The sequence below is a fragment of the Diachasma alloeum genome, unplaced genomic scaffold (genome assembly GCF_001412515.2).
Source record: "Diachasma alloeum isolate Michigan unplaced genomic scaffold, Dall2.0 Dall_scaffold_00476, whole genome shotgun sequence".
Lineage (NCBI taxonomy): Eukaryota > Metazoa > Arthropoda > Insecta > Hymenoptera > Braconidae > Diachasma > Diachasma alloeum.
Genome location: NW_021680609.1, coordinates 192274 through 212351, shown reverse-complemented (window position 1 = coordinate 212351; position 20078 = coordinate 192274). Strand labels below are relative to the sequence as shown.

At 37.2% G+C, this 20078-nt stretch overlaps 1 protein-coding gene across 2 annotated transcripts; it reads right to left on the bottom strand.

The window, feature by feature from the left end:
- Positions 1-1800: 1800 nt before the first annotated feature.
- LOC107042478 (para-nitrobenzyl esterase) lies at positions 1801-17788 on the bottom strand. Of its 2 annotated transcripts, none has more exons than XM_015263537.1 (8): positions 17529-17788; positions 4963-5251; positions 4435-4620; positions 4160-4356; positions 3945-4098; positions 3541-3837; positions 3341-3485; positions 1801-3264 (listed from the first exon to the last, which is right to left on the bottom strand). In XM_015263537.1, exons 1-8 carry the CDS (start codon positions 17661-17663, stop codon positions 3099-3101), a joined length of 1569 nt encoding a protein of 522 aa, XP_015119023.1. In that variant the 5' UTR covers positions 17664-17788; the 3' UTR covers positions 1801-3098. The 2 variants fall into 2 exon arrangements, with proteins under 2 accessions (XP_015119023.1, XP_015119024.1); XM_015263538.1 differs by having other exon boundaries at positions 3727-3837.
- Positions 17789-20078: the final 2290 nt, after the last annotated feature.

Genomic DNA, 20078 nt, shown 5'->3' with positions numbered 1-20078 from the left:
TACCGTAAAACATCGGAAATCTTGTTAATAAATCGTTTGAACGAGACGAAACCGAAGAAGATAAAGGGAAATGTGCAATACTGTTTATTCGGTGTAAATATTTTGTATATGAAGGGAACTATTGTTGTCATTGATTTAAATGAATTGAATGCTCTTGTTATCGACTCATAAATTTGTCCGTTTTCATCTCTATGGAGTTCCTGAAATTGAATTTTGGTAATAAATATTCCATCAGTCAAAAGAAAATTACGAGGGTTCCAAAGCAGGTTAGAGATGATCATCTTCTTCTAGTTCAACGATAAAAATTTCAATTGGACTTGGAGGGTTCTCGATAGGCGGACTTGGGGGATTTTCCACTAGTGGACTTGGTGAAAGGGATAGTGCAGAGGAGATTATTGAGCAGGTCTCGTCATCATCATCTCCACCGATTTCATCCAAAAACACGAACTGGTGTCCAAAGATTTGAGCATACAGATTCATGCGCCTCCCCTCAAGTTGATCAACCCTCAACGACTTGAACATGAACCATGTCAGATAGCCTTGTGAGTTTTTCAACATGCATGATAGTGAATGATTTGCGTGCAACGATTGTTATCAATTTTATGGTCAGAGGGAAAATATTACCCCGGAGTGAAGGATTGACATGCTCTCCAATCGCCCGCCAGATTGATTTATTTTCATTGCAGTACCTCCATAAACCGTTCTGCCAAAGGTTTGGGCGATCCGTGATGAGAGAAATCAGAATTCTTTTTCCTGCGAGAGTTATATCTGGTTTCATCCTGTGCAAAAAGTGGCCGAATTTTGTAGGACTATGTTATGAAAGCTTTGAAGAAAACCCAGATTAACCACGTGTCTACAGGATTGAATTCGGCGAGGTTAGAAAAACATGTAACCAACATTCGACCAGTTCCCCTCGTTGCATGAAAATACTGAAAATCTCGTAATTTCATGATTTATTTCCAGCTCAATTGGATCACGAATTCCCCGGAGAATCATTCCCTCAGATAAACAAATCTTTTTTCAACTTCCTGTATATTTTTCTATCCTATTGAGTACAAAATGAGTCAAGTTTTTTTTTTGTAATATGTCCATTTCGCTACTTTTCACAACTTTAACAGTTTTTTTTCTCCGAAACCAGACGTGCTAGCGCAATTTTACAAACACTGTTGAATTCAGGGTGCAAAAATCTATCAAATCTACAGTACAAATTTAATTTCTGGCAGAAGCCGTGGTCCAATTTTGGTGGACCGTATGATCAATGGTAATTCTTTCCATTGCAATTGACGATTACTCGGTTATCACTCAATTTCCAAGTTCAATTACAGATCAATGTAGTAACAAAAAAATTAAGAATCTCAATTAGAAAATTGACAGTGTAATTGTAATTAGAGCTGAAAATATTACGAAAGTAATGGTTACTCCCGAACTCTGCTGAGATATTAGAATGCACTTTTTGTGTTGCCATTATTAGTAAATGAATCGAAGAACAAATATGGTCATTGTTAATATCACACAATGACGAATAGAAATGTGGAGTGACCGTCATTTTCCTTATAGGTCGGGTTAGATGTAAATGACTGGTTTCTGATCATTTTCTGACCATGACCGAATTTTATATACAAAAGTAAACAATAGCAATGAAGTTCAAGAAAATCCGTTGACTATCAAAGGAAGTCAAGAATATAGTGGTTCTGTAGATATAGGACGTTACCAGGCAATGGGTCAAGAGCGATCTAAATATTAATGAATGATAATAATGTAGATTATGAATAAATGAATCAATGAATAAAGACATTTTTGTGTTGAAAAAATGAATAAATCAACGTTTTATTACTTTATCTACCCTTAACTATAGTTACAGTATAAGTAAAATAATTAATTAATACTTAAATCGAGTTGAACGGTTATCAGTGAGTCTTTAAAGATTACATTATTATCATGATGGCCTCGTAGATCACCAATGATTCACTCAATGAATCACCAATGAGTCATCAGGATGACATCATGATGATGTCATAGGTCAACGATACATCATCAATGACGTCATCGATCTTATTATTTTTCGCGATGCTAGCGCCTTGTCCAACAGATGCGTGGTCCAGAACCTGCCTAACATACTTGTGTCTTTGAAGAGCAATGTAATAAATTCAATAAAAAATATCCCGATCAAAGATAGCAATTTATCTAAATTAAATTGTGATTTTGTTCAACATTACAAGCTATTGACTGAAATCTAGTTTGATTCTATTAATCTTACCGACTTTGTGGCTTCTACGATCTTCAATCATCTTCATTAGCTTTCTAATAGGAATATTGGATCAATTTCCACAGTGGCAATATCAAGTAACTTTTCATTAGTTAAACCCTCAGCGGATATACTGGATATTCTCATTACCGCACTGAATTTTCTCTTGATTCCCATTCGTAATATAATCGAATCCCGCGATATTTATTCAACACAATAATTTTCTCTAAACTTTTCTCAATACTAGTGGCCGAACAGGATCTTCAGTCTTACCTAAGATCTATTGATCGGGACTACAATTGTTCAGATCTGTAGATCTTGACTAGGGTTTTTATGCCAATATTTAGTAGTTTGCACTTACGTAGTTCCATTCTATTGAGGAACCAACCTCGTTTATTCTTCAATTTGAAGTGGAGTACGTAACAAAATTGTTCAATTTTTTAAATAAGTTAACTCAAAGGAAACAGTGAATTTCTGTAGAAACGTAATTTTCTGTGCAACCCTTAGCAGCGTTACCATAATGGACGCATCGCAAAACGAGTGCAAGGCATGAATCAATCATTCGACTATTTTTCAATGATTTTTTAACAGACGAAAGTGTTCATTTGGCTGCGGAGGCCAAAATTTCATTACACTTTCGAAATGGTGTTGAATTTTTTTTTTTATAATTATAATACAATTTTCAAGGACAACTGAAGGAATTTCCTAGCTAAAGCACTAGAATTATCTATTAAATTTCCACACACGAACATTCACTAGCCGTTACGAAAGCTCCACTCTTTCGCCGGAAAATTTTGATTTTGTTATTATTTGGTGTATTATTCTCAAGGAAACCTTGGAGAGAGAAATAATCTTACTTAGACTTCTCAATATTCTGAATCAAGCTCTGGAAATGATTCTCCTCTGACTCCATCGTAAGCGCATCAGTAATTTTCAAATATTTGTATTCATGGAATTTCGTCTTATCAATGGGCTCCCAGATAACCGGTATCAGTTTCGTTATTTTCGGCGTTGGATTCCTTAAACATATGAAATATTTTCAAACCACTAGAATTATCTTGCATGCTACCATCAAGAGAGTATACTGTGAAATACCCTGTTTTAGCAAAGTTCGTCCACATGTCGACAAATCTTTGAATAATGCGATTGTGAATGGCGTCTAAACAAAGAGGTTTTCGTCCCAATTTACCCATTAGTTTATGATAAAAGAGGAAGCTCAGATCGTCACCATGACCCGTACCTGTATAAACAGAATCATTCATGTTTGATTCGACTGACTATTAATTATGCCATACCAGGAAAAGTAAACTTCATTTTCATCAATGTTTTCCTGCTCTCAAAAGAAAACTTATAATAGAACATCTGCGCATCAGAAATTTTCCTCTGGGTCTCAAACATCGCGTGCATAGAAGAAAGAAAAACTGCATCAGTAGCAAGGTGAACGAATTTTGGAATGATTCTCTCATCATCCACATCCTCACCCATATAGTGCTTGACGATTTTATGGATGGGAAGATTCCTATCATTGTAATAATCCTGAATTATTACTGGAAACAATGATTTTGAAATGCCGGAGGCTGCTGTGCATAAATCTTTAAACATATACAAATCATTAATCGATGACAAATTAATCTTAGTGAGCTCTGAAAACTTGTTGTATAACGTGGAACTGGTACTAAATAGAAAGGAAACTTTATACCTTGCTTGGCTGAAAACTCCTCGTTGACGTAGCCGAGGATGCAAGGAATAGAAATTTTTAGCTTCATAGCATCTGATTCAGTCTCGGGAAAAAATGGATTATCAGAAACTCCATCGGGTCCCGGAATAAAAGATAATACCAGGGCTGCATGTTCCTGGAATACTGAACGTTACCAACTCTCTAATCACCGATAACCATCATATTGTTGTACTTACTTCTGGAGTTACAAGTTCCTCTTGAGCTTCGATCAATTTGTCCACTTTGACTGTTCGCAAATACTCTACGAGAGCCTTCGGATTTGCTATACTAACTCCTAAAATACTCGCGAGTCTATTACCTACTTGCACGAGACTTGTTGCTCTAGCTATAGTTGATATCAATCCACTTTGAAGAATTGCTTTTTGGAATAGTCCTGTGGATGTAATCCATTGAATCAACAATCGAAACCAAGATGTGATTCAGCTAGTATGTAGGAATGAACAAAAATTACCACGCGCCATCGGAGACAAAGCCAAATAATGTATACAAACACTCCCAGCACTTTGACCGAACATTGTTATATTGTTCGGATCACCGCCAAATCGTGAAATATTTCGTTTTACCCACTTTAGGGCAATTACTTGGTCTTTTAATCCTTGATTCCCGGATGCAGCTTTGTCTCCCAAATGTAAAAAACCTGAAATTATTCCAATTATAATAGTCGGATAGATATAAATATTTACACAATCATATGTCCGCGTTCGCAGGAAAAGTGTCAACTTTGTATATTTTTGGTTCTGAAATATGAGACTATTTCTGTAGATGATCCTCATTTGAATTCCTGTTGGCCCATTCTTTCGCTTATCAATAACACTGTCATTTTTTAGTTGACCTCAAAATTTGAGAACTATTAGTAATAATTTTTATTTTCATGAATGATACTTGCTTTTAATTAAGGGAAGCTCTTAGTTTCGATTTCATATACAGAATTAATACATCTGCTCAAACATGTACAACTAGAACATTATTTTCCACGTACCTAGGCAACCCAGACGATAATTTAAAGTGACAATAACGACATCTGATTTGATGAGATAATCGACACCATAAACATCGTCATTTCCAGATCCATTTTTGAATGCCCCTCCGTGTATCCAAATCATCACGGCTTTCAAATTTGATAAATCCAAATTTGGCATATACACATTCAGGTAAAGACAATCTTCACTGCCAATACATCTGCCTGTACCCGAATCATATTGACAACATACTTCACCGAATTCTGTAGCATCTCTTATTCCTGTCCATGGAACATTCGGTACCGGATCCTGAAAAAAAGATGCAGCTAATATTGTATGAGCTGTTGACCACAATAAGAGATATCCTATTTTTATATTTGGAAAAATCATTAATTGTTACTGTAAAAATGATCAAGAATAAATACCGAAATGTTCAATTCAATTTTGTATCACGGATTCGAATTGATCTAACAAGAATATGACAACAATATGGATGCGTTAAATGGACGTCATAAGGGCGTCCGCATGTTGCATTTTTGGACGGACGCTAGATGCTTGATGAACGTCAGTAATATGTCATCATGGATTGTATTAGGATATTTTCAAAGTCAGTCCAACGGCCATATATTTTCTGCGCAACTTTTCTTGCTATATTCTAGAAGAACGTATAACGTTCAACCGACGTCCACATCATTGTGTTCGCTGGACGAAAATGACACATTAATTTTTTTTTTTTTTTTTTTTCAATGTAATTATTAGTATATTATGTCATTAGGCGATAAAAGTATTATCTGGCGAATGTGGTTTTATAATCCGAGCCGAAAGCGAGGATTATAATCACATTTGCCAGATAGTGCTTTTATCGCCGTGTGATATACGCTATTTTATGTCGTTAGGTCCGAAAACCGCGATCTAACCAAGCGAAGCGAGGTTAGAATCGCGGTTTATCGGGCCTAATGACATAATTTTTTTTCTCTTGAAGGACCATCATGAATTGATCCAAATTCAATGGATATACCAAAAATATTCAACTCGACTTTTAAAAATACCTAATGCGTAACTCTTTCCTAACTTTTCACTAGCAGTGCCCCGTGTACTACAAAACTGAGATCCTACGGTTGTGCAAGAATTCTCCGGAATGAGTATTTCCCATTTTACCCCACTATCCCATTTACCTCACATTCGGTTAGTCCACCGGCCAAGTTACCCTGTTGTCCTATTTCACTCCTGGCTCAAATTCGCCCATCGTCCAATTTGCCAGGCTGTACCATTCTACCTCACCATCCGATTTTACCTCATTCTCATATTTGTCATGTTCACCCATTGTACATCGCTCTCTTATCAATCCGCTATTCAATACATTGTTACGTATCCCGCTCTTCTTAAGTTTGGTATTCCATAAATGAGAGGTTAACTGTTATTCTCAAAACGACTGTCATCTGAAGAAGAATGGTCTTCAATTATTCTCTGGATCTCAATCTGACAGATTATAACTCTGGACAATAAAACCACTCCCTGTCCTTAATTTGTGGTCTTGTGAGTTTATTCCTTTACTAAACTAACATTGGTGTCAGAAGTGGTAGAAATATAGAACCCAACAACTACAACTGAACATTTTCCAACGATTGGAGTACCATTGACCTGAGAGGAAAATAGTGGGACCAACTGGAAAAATGTCTCTACGGAGGGGGTGGAGGAGAGAAATCTCCCCCGAACCAGCAAATCTCCGCTCTGGTCTGCTCGCTACCGGGTTTCGTCCACACACAGTACCAAGCGACCAACGTCAACACCGGCGTGACAATTCCCAAGATGGTTTGAGGGCTGAGATTACAAATGAAGTAAGGGGGAATCTTCGAGAAGAGTTCCGACGAGAACTACAGGCGGATAGGATCGAGATCATCCGCAGTATCCGTGAGACAATTCAACATGATCTCCAAGAACATCGACGCATCGCCAGAGAAGAACAACACAACAGATCCAGAGCTCCACCCCCCATCCTCAACAACTTACATCCTGATTTTATTGAGGTGATCGCTGAGGTGCATGACCAGACAACAAATGCAGGGACCCATTCTCAATAAGCTCATCCAACTGGACCGTCGACACTCTCCAATCAACACTCAGATAACCCTATTTTTCCTCCCTCTAACACCACCAACACTTTCAATCACACATCTAACCTCACTTCTAACTTCAATCAGGAGAATTATTCAACACCGACACAAACATCTTCGTCACAGCTTTCGGTCAAAAATAATTTTATCAAACCTGACACCTATGATGGAACACAACCATGGTCACGGTATCACACTCATTTTCAAATCGCCGCTGGTCATAATAATTGGTCGAGAGTCGAGCAAACAGCTCAATTACTCACTCGACTTCGCGGTAAAGCTCAGTTGGTTTTAGAAAAATTGAAAGGCGATGAATTAAAAGATTATGAAAAAATTACGACAATTTTGAATGATCGTTTTGATGAGAAATATCTATCAAGGATGTATTTTAATGAACTCCAAGCTCGTAAACAACAAAAAGATGAAGATTNGAAAAAAAGATGACTCCCTTCGTTTTTGTGTAGATTATCGACGATTAAATAAAGAAACTAAAAAAGACTCAATGCCAATGCCAAGGAAAGAGGACATTTTCGATTCTAGTTCTAACTCCACTTGGTTCTCAACAATCGACTTAAAANCATCGTCTCTCAATCATTCTAGAATGAATCAATCTATGACAAATCAAAATACACAGAGGAAACTTTCAAATAATCATGATAAAATTTCATGCTTTAAATGTGGAAAATTTGGTCATTATGCCAATAAATGTTACTCATCAGGAAATAATAACCATCAGGATGCTCAGCAAANAAACCTTGAGTTAGTGTTCTCGCGCTTGTCTACGGCTAACCTCAAAGTTAACACAAAGAAGTGTATTTTCTTCAAACATGAGCTTTTGTTCTTGGGTCATTTAGTCTCGGCAAAAGGAATCAAATGCTCTCCGGAAAAGATTTCTTCCATCCTGTCATGGCCAATCCCTCTGACAAAGACCGAAGTCAGAAGCTTCCTCGGAGTANTGCTGAACAAGGAAAAATTGATTTTCGGTTTGAAAATTCATGGAAATGTCAATAAAATTCCTTGCTTCATGATTATCGATACAGCTGCAGACATTACTCTCGTGAATCCAAAAGTTTTCCATCACGATTTGAATGAGTTGAAGAACGTCATCAGACCTANACATGAGCTTTTGTTCTTGGGTCATTTAGTCTCGGCAAAAGGAATCAAATGCTCTCCGGAAAAGATTTCTTCCATCCTGTCATGGCCAATCCCTCTGACAAAGACCGAAGTCAGAAGCTTCCTCGGAGTATGCTCTTATTATAGAGATTACATAAAAGAATTTGCTCATATCGCAAAACCTCTTCATACTCTCACTGAAGATAAAATTACTTTTGAATGAACTGAGAAAGCTCAGAAGAGTTTCGATCACCTGAAATCTCTTTTGACAAATCCTCCAATTCTTTCAGTACTAATTGTAGATGGNGGACTATCTTAACTGTTTCAGGTGAGGAATTTCCTCATATCGCTACCAAACAAGTCATCATTCCTATCGGTAACATTTCTCTGAATTTAGATGTCGTTTTCGCTAACATCACTGATCAGTGCATTTTGGGATTAGACTTCCTCTATAAATCAGGATTATTAAGAGATTTCCACTCAATCGTCAATCATAAATTCAACATCAACAATGACAATAAGATTGTTTCTGTTAAACAAACAATCTCTCGAGAACTACCATCAATTAGTCAGAAATTTTCAAACCAAATTCCGGATTATCTGATCAAACTTTATGAGTATTCTTGTCAATTATTGAATCAACAGGAACAAGACCAATTAAAACTATTTTTATCAAAATTCCAAAATAGTTTTTCTAAAAATTCTAGTGATTTAGGTCGATACAAAGGAGCAAAACATCAAATCATTGTAGAAAATTGTCTTCCAATCAAACAAAACCCTCGACGCATCCCCTTTCACTATCTAAATGAAGCTCTTGAGCTATTATCGAAAATGAAGGATGAGGCAGTCATTCAACGGAGTCGGAGTCCTTGGTGCTTTCCAGTCGTCCTAGCAAGAAAAAAAGATGACTCCCTTCGTTTTTGTGTAGATTATCGACGATTAAATAAAGAAACTAAAAAAGACTCAATGCCAATGCCAAGGAAAGAGGACATTTTCGATTCTAGTTCTAACTCCACTTGGTTCTCAACAATCGACTTAAAATCAGGCTATTGGCAAATTGAATTGGAACCTAAGGATAAGGAAAAAACAGCTTTTGCAATTGGAGATGAGTTATGGGAATTTAATATTCTCCCTTTCGGACTATGTAATGCCCCGGCAACATTTATTCGAATCATGAATGAGGTTCTATCAGGCTTGATAGGACAAATATGTCGTGTTTTCGTTGATGACATCATTGTGTTCGGTAGAAACTTCGAGGAACATCTCCAAAACCTTGAGTTAGTGTTCTCGCGCTTGTCTACGGCTAACCTCAAAGTTAACACAAAGAAGTGTATTTTCTTCAAACATGAGCTTTTGTTCTTGGGTCATTTAGTCTCGGCAAAAGGAATCAAATGCTCTCCGGAAAAGATTTCTTCCATCCTGTCATGGCCAATCCCTCTGACAAAGACCGAAGTCAGAAGCTTCCTCGGAGTATGCTCTTATTATAGAGATTACATGAAAGAATTTGCTCATATCGCAAAACCTCTTCATACTCTCACTGAAGATAAAATTACTTTTGAATGGACTGAGAAAGCTCAGAAGAGTTTCGATCACCTGAAATCTCTCTTGACAAATCCTCCAATTCTTTCAGTACCAATTGTAGATGGGGATTTTATTCTTGACACTGATGCCTCTTCGCTAGCCATTGGAGCCACTTTGTCCCAAACCCAAAACAGTCAGGAAAAGTCATCGCGTACTTTAGTAAATGTCTGAATAAAGCTGAAAGAAACTACTGTACCACTCGTCGCAAACTGTTAGCTGTATTCAAGTCAGTCGAAAATTTCCATCACTATCTAGTCGGGAGGAAATTTCTCATTAGAACAGACCACGCAGCATTGAAATGGCTCCTTTCATTCAAAAATCCTGAGGGAATTGTATTTCTAAAATGTGACAAGTGGAATTTCGTAGAGGAAGAATTTTATAAACGTATTTGTCGAACAGTTTGCATTGCTGACGCGAGTAACGACTGGGAACAACTCCAATTTGAGGACTCAATTCTACGATCGGTCATTCAATTCAAAGAAAAAAGTGAATGTTCTGAATGGTCTGAAGTTTCTCATCTTGGTTCAGAAATTAAAATCTACTTATTGTATTGGAATTCTCTTGAATTACGAGATGGAATTCTCTACCGTCGTTGGGAATCAACCAATCAATCGAGAATTGTTTATCAAACTGTTGTCCCTCGGTCTAAGATCACCGAAATTCTGGAACTCGCTCATTCTTCCCCAGTTGGCGGTCATTTCAAGGTGAATAAAATGTTGGACAATATCCGCAAACGATTTTATTGGGCCACATGCAAGTTCGATGTAGAGAAGTGGTGCAAGAAATGCCGTGTGTGTTTCAGTCGTGATGGCCCAAAACATCGTGCCAAGGGAGAACTCCAAATCTACAATGTGGGTTTTCCATTTGAAAGGATTGCTATCGACATTTTAGGCTCTCTACCGAAATCTTCTACTGGAAATCGATTTGTTCTTGTGGTTACGGATTATCTTTCACGCTGGCCTGAAGCCATCTCACTACCCAATCATCAAGCAATAACCGTGGCAGAAGCTTTAGTATCTCATGTCATTTCTCGGTTCGGTGTTCCTCTCGAGATTCACTCTGATCAGGGGAGGGATTTCGAAGCTCACGTTTTTAGTCTTCTTATGAATCTCTTAGGAATTCATAAGACTCGAACAACCCCTCTTCATCCACAGTCAAATGGAATGGTCGAACGCCTTAACAGATCAATCCTGAATTATTTAGCAAAATTTATTGAGGATAACCAAAAAATGTGGGATAAATGGCTTCCCCTGTTTCTTATGGCTTATCGTTCCTTTAAGCATCAAACCACTGAGTTCTCTCCAGCAATGATGATGTTTGGTAGAGAATTACGGCTTCCACTGGATCTGCTCCAGGGAAATCCCCCAGTTAGTGATGCGAGTGATATCATAAATCCTGCTTATTATGTTGACGAATTACAGGATCAGTTGGTGGATATTCATGACAAGGTAAGAGGGGATTGGTCACTAAAGAGTGATAATATGAAATCCAGATTCGACCTCAAAGCTCACATGATTTATTTCAATACTGGACAAAAAGTTTGGCTCTTTGCCCCCAAGAGAGTCAAGTGAAAATGTCCAAAGCTTCAGCGAGATTGGGAAAAAACTTATGTAATTCGATCAAAATTAAATGATGTAGTTTACCGAATTCAAAANGCTCCAGGGAAATCCCCCAGTTAGTAATGCGAGTGATATCATAAATCCTGCTTATTATGTTGACGAATTACAGGATCAGTTGGTGGATATTCATGACAAGGTAAGAGGGGATTGGTCACTAAAGAGTGATAATATGAAATCCAGATTCGACCTCAAAGCTCACATGATTTATTTCAATACTGGACAAAAAGTTTGGCTCTTTGCCCCCAAGAGAGTCAAGTGAAAATGTCCAAAGCTTCAGCGAGATTGGGAAAAAACTTATGTAATTCGATCAAAATTAAATGATGTAGTTTACCGAATTCAAAAATACCCAAGAGGAAAGTTCAAGGTCGTTCATGTCAATCGGCTCTGGCCAATGGAAAATTAAATTCGAAATACATCATCAATGATTACAATGATATAGAAGTTCCGTGGTTAGCGGACTGTCAGTGGTTAGCTGACTCAAAAGAAATCCGGGGTAACGGATCACCAGTGGTCAACTGGTTATGAATGCTGTGGGTAACAGAAGAGTTTGTGATTGGCAAACTAAATTAAATAATTTTGAATAAATAATACGAACTTGACAATTTATTGTGACAACTGGGCTGAGACTGCCCAGATTTAGGGCTCAATCTGAAAGATCATAACTCTGGACAATAAAACCACCCCCTTTCCTTAATTTGTGGTCTTGTGAGTTTATTCCTTCACTAAACTAACAATATTATGCATTCGATTTTAATGGACTATTCCACTCAACAACAGCCTCTAATTGACCTGCCGCCCAATTTACCACACTGGCTAATTAGCTTGTCATTTAGTTGCCACTTATCCCATTTTACTCCACCACATAATTCGCCCATCATCCGATCACCACATCATCCCATTTTGCCCCAGTGTCGAATTGACCCCCCCCCAAGCCAATTTATCTCCTGTACTATATTATACTTGTTCTACTGCCTATCTCATTAATGATTAATGAATCAATATTTCGTTTCAGCGATGTCCCGATTCTCAGTCGTGATCATTCAATGAGAGACTTCAGTCTCTACCGCATTGTCAAAGATTCAGATAGACTCGAGTCTCTCACTAAAGACTCTCCGAGACGCAAAGCCACTTACGAGAGATCCAAACAGACTGATTTTAGTCTCTCACAGTCGTGGAGAGATCCCAGAGACTGAAAATTTTTATTCCTGGTATCTCAGTATAATTTCTCGTGAGGCAGGTGAAAATCAGAGGGATTCTGACTGGTGCCACAAAATTCGATATCGTTAATCTGATGGGTACTTTACTTTTTATGAAAAGCGATATAACCAGTAACGAATATCAACAATAGCGTGGCTCTGACAAATTTTAGTCCGTATGTAAATTCCATTCAATTGGCAATTAGGGTTTACCCTACTGACACCAGATTTTTAGCGGTGCTGAGAAGTTGAGCCTAGTTTAGTGCAAGGTATGGTAATTTTTATCGAAATTTATGGACATTATTTTTTCTCTCAAAATCTCAAATAATAGAAGCGTTGCATTTGACGTTATTTTACATACACGGGTTAAGAACGATAATTTTCGAATAATTCCTTGGTATGCTTTTTTGTCTATAGCAACAAAGAATTTTCTGTGAACGATTCTTTTACAGGAAATTCTGAGATTAAAAATAATCTCCCGAATAGCTGTTGAGCCTCGAAGTTATTTGGATATTTTCCGTGTGCTTTTCGGACTCGTGATTTTTTCATGAGAAAAAAGTCTTCCATCAACTCCTTCATTTGGTTGCAATGAACCCGTCAGGAATTATCCTGCCATTTTGAACCTCTCGTGGTGTTATAAAAACTCATATTTTTTCGCTGTACGTATATTTTTTGTATCTCACATTCACTTATTCACGATTCATTTAGTCAATTCACCTTTATTCGAACATATCCGATTCAGGTGGTAAAGTCTTGGTGGTAAAGGGTTGGCAACACTCAGTGGTTCAGACCCCAGCCAGCCCTATTTTCATTGTCGACATTAGACTGAAATGAGAGTGATTCATTAGGCCATCTAGGAGCTGAAATTCGGGCCTAGTCCAAGCCTTGAGTGAAGAATAAAATGAAGAATAAAGTCTCCGCTCAATTCATTTCCATAATTGTAGAAATAATGACTATCAATTGTTATATACAAAATCTCTAAAATTTAAAATCTCTTCTATTAAATTTGATTTAATGTTCGCTAGACGTATCGAGTTGCCGTGTCTCTCAGACGTCCGCGCGCTGACCTCGAGCGTCAGCAACTTTCGGCGCGCGTGACGACTCCGAGCGTCAGCGGAGACTCCAAGGGCACAGTGACTAATCTATGCTCGCCATATCATATTTAATTCACATTTACCTTACGAATAGTCTCGCGCGCATGAAATTAAAATGTCAGCATTTCCATACGTGAAGTATCACGCAGAATTTCATTTCTATCCCCGTTTCGCACGTGAGCGCAAAATTTGACGATGAAGCGCCCATCCCCAATGGGTGCATCGAAATGAAGAGCGCTCGAGACAATAATCAGTCACGATTTTACCATCAAGGGAATAACATAAAATTTGGCTCCTGCACAATTATTCCTCCGCACCCAACAACGCCGTGTACGTTTCCCTTAGTCTTGGGCTTTAACCGTGCGGTAAACCGACTTGAGTGCGCGTCCGGAATAACTGCAGTAATAATTTTGATCCGCGACAATTACGCTCAACTTTGTAGTCGCGCAAGTTAGAGCATATCATACACGCGTGTGTCACTGGTTGGACTCATTTGCAAATTCTACCATTAGTTATTAGATTAAAATCAAGTTAATTGAAATCGAAGCTAGCCTTTTATAATACGTGAACCAATTCTTAGTGGAATTTAGTGAATTTTATCAACTTATTTGACTTAATATCTCCGAAATAGTGAAATTAATCAAAATTGAGTGACCATCCAACTAATTAGGATTCGCCGCCTCCCATCTATCCGAAGATCATCGAAGGACGTTTTTTCCGACTATACCAATTTTGTAAAGTCTAAGATAAGGGTGAGCCTAATTATTTCCACATTAGATTTTCCGGGACAAATCTTCGGCCTCTCGCAATTTCATCGTTCGAATCGAGTCAATCAATTTTATATGCGCTAATCGTCCAGTATCGAATTCCAGAATATTGCGATTTGTGTCAATTAGTTAAATAAATTACTAGTTTAATTTGTTTTAATTTAAAGTATAAGGTTCCAAGATCATATATTTCTCAATTTAACAAAAGTGTTTTATTCATGGGGCCATTAAAGTTTTAACGCGAATTCACTTCGGTTTATAAATTATTTCATTTGCCCCTCAATAATCTCCTTCGTACCTCAAGCTATTTACATATGCAACGACACGATTCAGTGAGAAGTGCGTAGCGCTGCAGCTAAGGGTCCATAGGGATTATACTCTCAAGCAAAGACCATGTAAGTCTTGTGAGAATAGTCCAAAATTTTATTTGTTGTGAAAATTATCGGACCTCCGTCCGATTTATAACACAATTAATGATGGTAAAAACATTGTTATCCCCGCTACAAAGATAGTCATAAATATCAACCACATCATCCAAGCTAAGCCCAAATCAGGCTTGCGGCAGCCTTTTGAACACGAAGTTGCATAATTCTAATTATCCTCATCTGTAATTAATTGACTAATAGATTATGAACTCATTAATAACATCGGATCTATTTTTCAATTGTTCATAGTTTTATGTATGGATAAAAGAAAGTATACCACGTTACATTTTTATATTCAAGAAAAATGTCTCGTCGTAAGAAGTTTCAGATGGCATAGTGGAAACGCGTTGGACTATGGATCGGAAGGACCCCGGGTGAATTCCCCCGAGTAGGAGCAATTTTTCGAATGTTTAATTTCATTGTCTTTCAATTGTTAATTAGTCAATCACACACCCAAAAATGTCGCTCTGAATAAAGTCGATTTTTCAGTTTGATACAAGTAAATTTTTTTGGCTTCAAATTCGCTAAATAAAATGAGTAGGAACTGTACATTTCAGTTCAATTTTTCCATGAAAATTTATTAAAATCAAGAAAATTCAGGTAAATATAGTCTGAAATTTGGAATCAATAGAAATTTTTGTGTAACTTGGCACTGGATACTCACTTTCTGTTTGATAATTCAAGTTAAATAAGTAATTATTATTTTTTTTTATCTGACAATTCCTTGATTTTTTAGCTGCAATGCCCTGAGTGTTCCAAAATTTTCTATGATTTTGGAGCACAAGCGGCATTCTATTGGATTACTTCCCCATCTGAATTGCGACCGCCAGAAGTATTGACAGTTTTGCGAGTTAAAGCCATATTCGTACCAGATCTTCATTTATTTTATCAGAAAATCTTCATCCACGGTGGGCGTGCCACTAAATGGAAATAAGATAGATAGATAGGTAGTTTATTGCATCTTGAAATACAGAGTTTCATTGATCACCCACTTGTCCTGCTCCTTTCAATTGGATTCAACAGTTGAATGTCCTAGCTGCAGAGATGATCCCAAACGAGCTTTGGCATTCAGATGATTGGACCGTTTGGAAAAGCAAAAGATTTGCGATTCTAAATCATCGCGCATCCATTTCAAGGGAAACTGATCTGGCCAGATTCAACAAGTCGTTGGTTCATCAGTTCCCAGAGATGCAGAGTTCTTTGAATGACAATTATCTCTCTTTCTATTCGGAAAGATGTTCCGTTCATCTTGTGCGATATGGAATGCAAATGAGACTGTCAAAATGCTTCTTTCGTCGTTTTATAATAAAGAAGCAGCTACACAGCCCGGATTCCCATAGCATCTGTACAGACGCAACAGAGGCGATCTTGAGTCTTTCGTACATCTGTTACTTAACTGCACTTTGTATGCTAGTAGTCAAGCTCATTACATACAACCCCGATTCCTAACTGAGAGTCCTACCTATCTCATTTGGGAAATTTACGTACATTTCTAAATCCATTAAATCCTACCTGTTTGAAAGGCCTTTTTCTATTTTTGACTACTGTTTTTGATTCGCACTCGATATCAGGCTTATAAAGTCCTTGCTTACGCTTTTGTCCATGTTGTTACATACCTTCTACTTATCTTTAAAAAAAATGTCCGTTTTTTGCGGTTTGATCTGCATTCTTCGAAATTTTCCTTTATATTTCTGCAAACCCCCTGCATCAATCAATTGAAAAATCAGTTTAAATTATGCCGAAAAATCGACTTGAATCAACTCGCTATCTACTGCCTGGAATAGGCGGAAATTCGGCGTAAATCACTTCGTTTTCGATTGGATTCAAACCAATTTTTCAGCTTGATTCAAACTGATTTCGGCTTGACACGTTTCTTCTTGAAATAAACCAGTTTTTGACTCATAGCAAACCCGGAATCCGGATTGGCGGAGTCGAGTCAGTCGACTTGAATAAGTCGACGTCACCTTCCATCAGTACTTTTTTTGGGTGCAATTAACGCTTATCGGGTGATCAAGCATTACTAACGGTCTTACCCCAGTCTTTTTTATATAGTTATTCAAATCGACAGAAAGACTAATGAAAGAATCAGAAATTACTCAAGCAAATGCTTATAAATGATAATATAATTTGTTATGAAGAAGCACCAGTAAGCATTTAAAATTTCTTAATTCAAGCCTTGGATCAGGCATTGGCACCCAGCCTTGTGCTCGCCTAAGAAATTACGCATTCATTCAGGTTATTATTTTGGGGTTGAAGAAGGGCGGATTCAAGTTTGGGCCGCAGCCCTCACTAAGCGTTTTTGAACCTTGGTCCAGGGCTTGATGAGCCTTGTTCACAAATGTAAACAAGGCTCATCAAGCCTTATTTACGTTCTGAGCTCTTTGTTTGAAAACGAGAATTGAATTATTTTTGAAATAGCAGATTTCACCCCTGAGTTTTTTATGATAATCCTAATTGTACCCTCATTGCGTAACTAATCCTTATAAGTATTTGAATCATTATTTTTAATCGTTTTCATATTTTTATGAATATAAGTAGACATACCGATCAGTATAGATATAGGTATTTATAACCGAATAGATCGGTGATGAACACCGTCACATGGATTTTTTAAAAAAAGAATCTATTCCACACTTAATTGAAAAAATCATAGTAAATATTTCAATATACTACTTACTCGAAATCGTAAATCACCCACAGGGGGTAACGCATAAGGAATACCTTTGAATGCCACATAAGTTCCTCCATTTATATTTTCTTCAAAAACTCCTTGCAATGTTCCCAAGTCTGTTTCAATTAATGGAATCACCATATTGGAATCAAATACTCTAATCGTCTTGTTTCTTATCGTGGAATGACTTCACTAATCCTACCAATTATAAGTAGTCAATGATGAAAGAGAGAAGTTGAACTAGTACAACTAATTTCGTCTTTCACGTGATATCGCTCTCTTTATTCTTATTGGTAGCATTACCTTTTATACATTTATGGTTCCTGGAAATTATGTTGATTTGTATTCATTATGAATTTCCAATGTACATACATTGAAGATATCAGTGAATTTTGTCGATAAGTTATTGACAGCAATTCTGTTGAATTCTATTAGCCTCACTGAGTTTGTAACTGCATAGCTATAATTCACATATTAATCGTAGAATACTAATCTTTAACTACCTTCCTTAGTTTTCTAAATGAGGAGGAGTAGCAAACCGACCTTTAGCAGATGTGGTTTCGATTCCCAGTCGGCCGCCTTTGAATTTGTTATTTTTAAATTATGTTTACCATAATGTCGACCAAAAAAAATGTTTACCATATCTGACATTAATTTCAGTGACGATTTGAACTGTATTAACTGACTGAAACTAATGTTCACAGATTTCTCAATTATTTCTGAAATTTGGATTAACCCGCGGGAGTGTCGTCTAGAATGATATAATATGACATCTGAAATCATACTCTAACAGGGGATCATCGAATAAAAAATTTACACTGGTTATAGCTCGTTCCATGTTGATTTATTTAAATACTTTAAAACTGCTTGAAATATCAGTACAACTCCCTTGTTGTATTATTCATTGTTTTGAGATAAGTGTGGTCAGATATTTTTATTCCTATCAATCCAAATGATCTCGTTGAACATTCACGAATTGCGAAACAACTCAGTAAACGATTGATTCTGATAGTCAGTGTCTATACCGTGGCCATTTGTGAGTAATATACCATTGCGGACATTGTACAAATTGACCTCAAGAACTCAAGAATAAACTCCCTTCTTCCTTGAAATAGTATGTGAGTGATTCCACGAAAACTATGATGTTCGACAACGAGAATTTTCACAAAATCAATAGCGCACACTGAGACAATTTTGGCAATTTTGGGTACCTAAAATTGTCCTAAATTTGAAGTGCTACAAACTTACAAGATCGGACCCTACACCCTAAAAACTATCGGTCGCAAATCAAAATCGAACACCTGACTCAACTAGCAGAAAATTTGTTTTTTTTAGGACTCTTTACCAGTACACGTGCTCATGTTTTGGAACGTATGCATTGCAGGCCTTCGTGATGCTATTCCTATGTGACTTCCGTCTTTATATTCATCTAATTAATCATTTTGATGAATATAAGATGTCCCCTTAGAATCTCCGTCGCCATCCGTACAACAGAAAATAATTAAAAATAAATTATAATGTAGGAACGGGGAAAATATCCAATGTATCAAAATATTTAGGAATTTGGAGATTAAGGAGTAATGCTGCGACGCCGGACCCGAGAAGGTTTTATTGTGGGTTTCATTGCAGAGTTTGCCTCCCCCAAAATGTTGCCATTTTGGGTATGAGTCGGAGTAGGAGTGACGTGGGGGTAAACGTAAGGCCCAGGGAGAGAGCACGAGGGGTAGTGAGTTTTAACTTAGTTCTTAACTGACGGTCACGGTGGTAGGATGTAAATTCATTTCAAAATATTCTGAGTGTAATCTATTTTTATAATTTAAATACGTTTTAGCTCAGTGAAAGTTGATGTGTTTTATTTAATCTGGTAGTTGCATGCCACCGTTATTATTTCTCGCAATAATTTACATATCGCGTTACATTTTCGAAGTGAAACTTTTAGAAGAATTCACAAGTTTAGTGGTGATGAAGAATTCAATCCTCAACACCTCTTAGCATGAGTCAGTACTCACGACGAGGATGTGGCTATGAAGTGTCCCAAAGAATTCTTCATTGTAAGCTAGGTTGGGTTAGGTACCTTTTGTTGGCCGACTTCCAATCTTAAATATTCGGACATTTTGACATCAATTTAAGACCCATAATTTTTAGAGTATATTGCCTGATCATGTAAGTTTGTAGCACTTGAACCCTGACGACATTTTTAAAAATCCCATCCAATCATTTTCCTATGACGTCACAAAGATGAGGAACGCTATATAAAATGTAAAAGGCTTCCCTTGTGTAGGCTATGATCCTTATACGCTCGTGTTGTACATACTCTACGAATTGGCAAAAATATGCGACCCGGAGTTGCGTACGAGGAACGCGTATACGCTCTCACTGACTCGAGAGTATTCTCCTCGACCTCACCTTCGGTACAGTCCGAAAACCTCATACTCATAAGAAATCACATTTAGCAATTAGAACGGAAATGTACCATTGATTTTATCAGTGAATAACTTTATCTTCTTCTTCTCCATATAACTCCTCTCAATATATGAATTAATGAGAACAAATTAT

Bases quoted from the DNA above. Each gene is read 5' to 3' on its own strand.
- LOC107042478 (XM_015263537.1), bottom strand. From the start codon at position 17,663: ATGGTGATTCCATTAATTGAAACAGACTTGGGAACATTGCAAGGAGTT. The intron at 4,621-4,962 runs GTACGTGGAAAA...GAATAATTTCAG, and splicing joins TTATCGTCTGGGTTGCCTAG to GTTTTTTACATTTGGGAGAC. The intron at 3,838-3,944 runs GTATAAAGTTTC...ATATGTTTAAAG, and splicing joins GGAGTTTTCAGCCAAGCAAG to ATTTATGCACAGCAGCCTCC.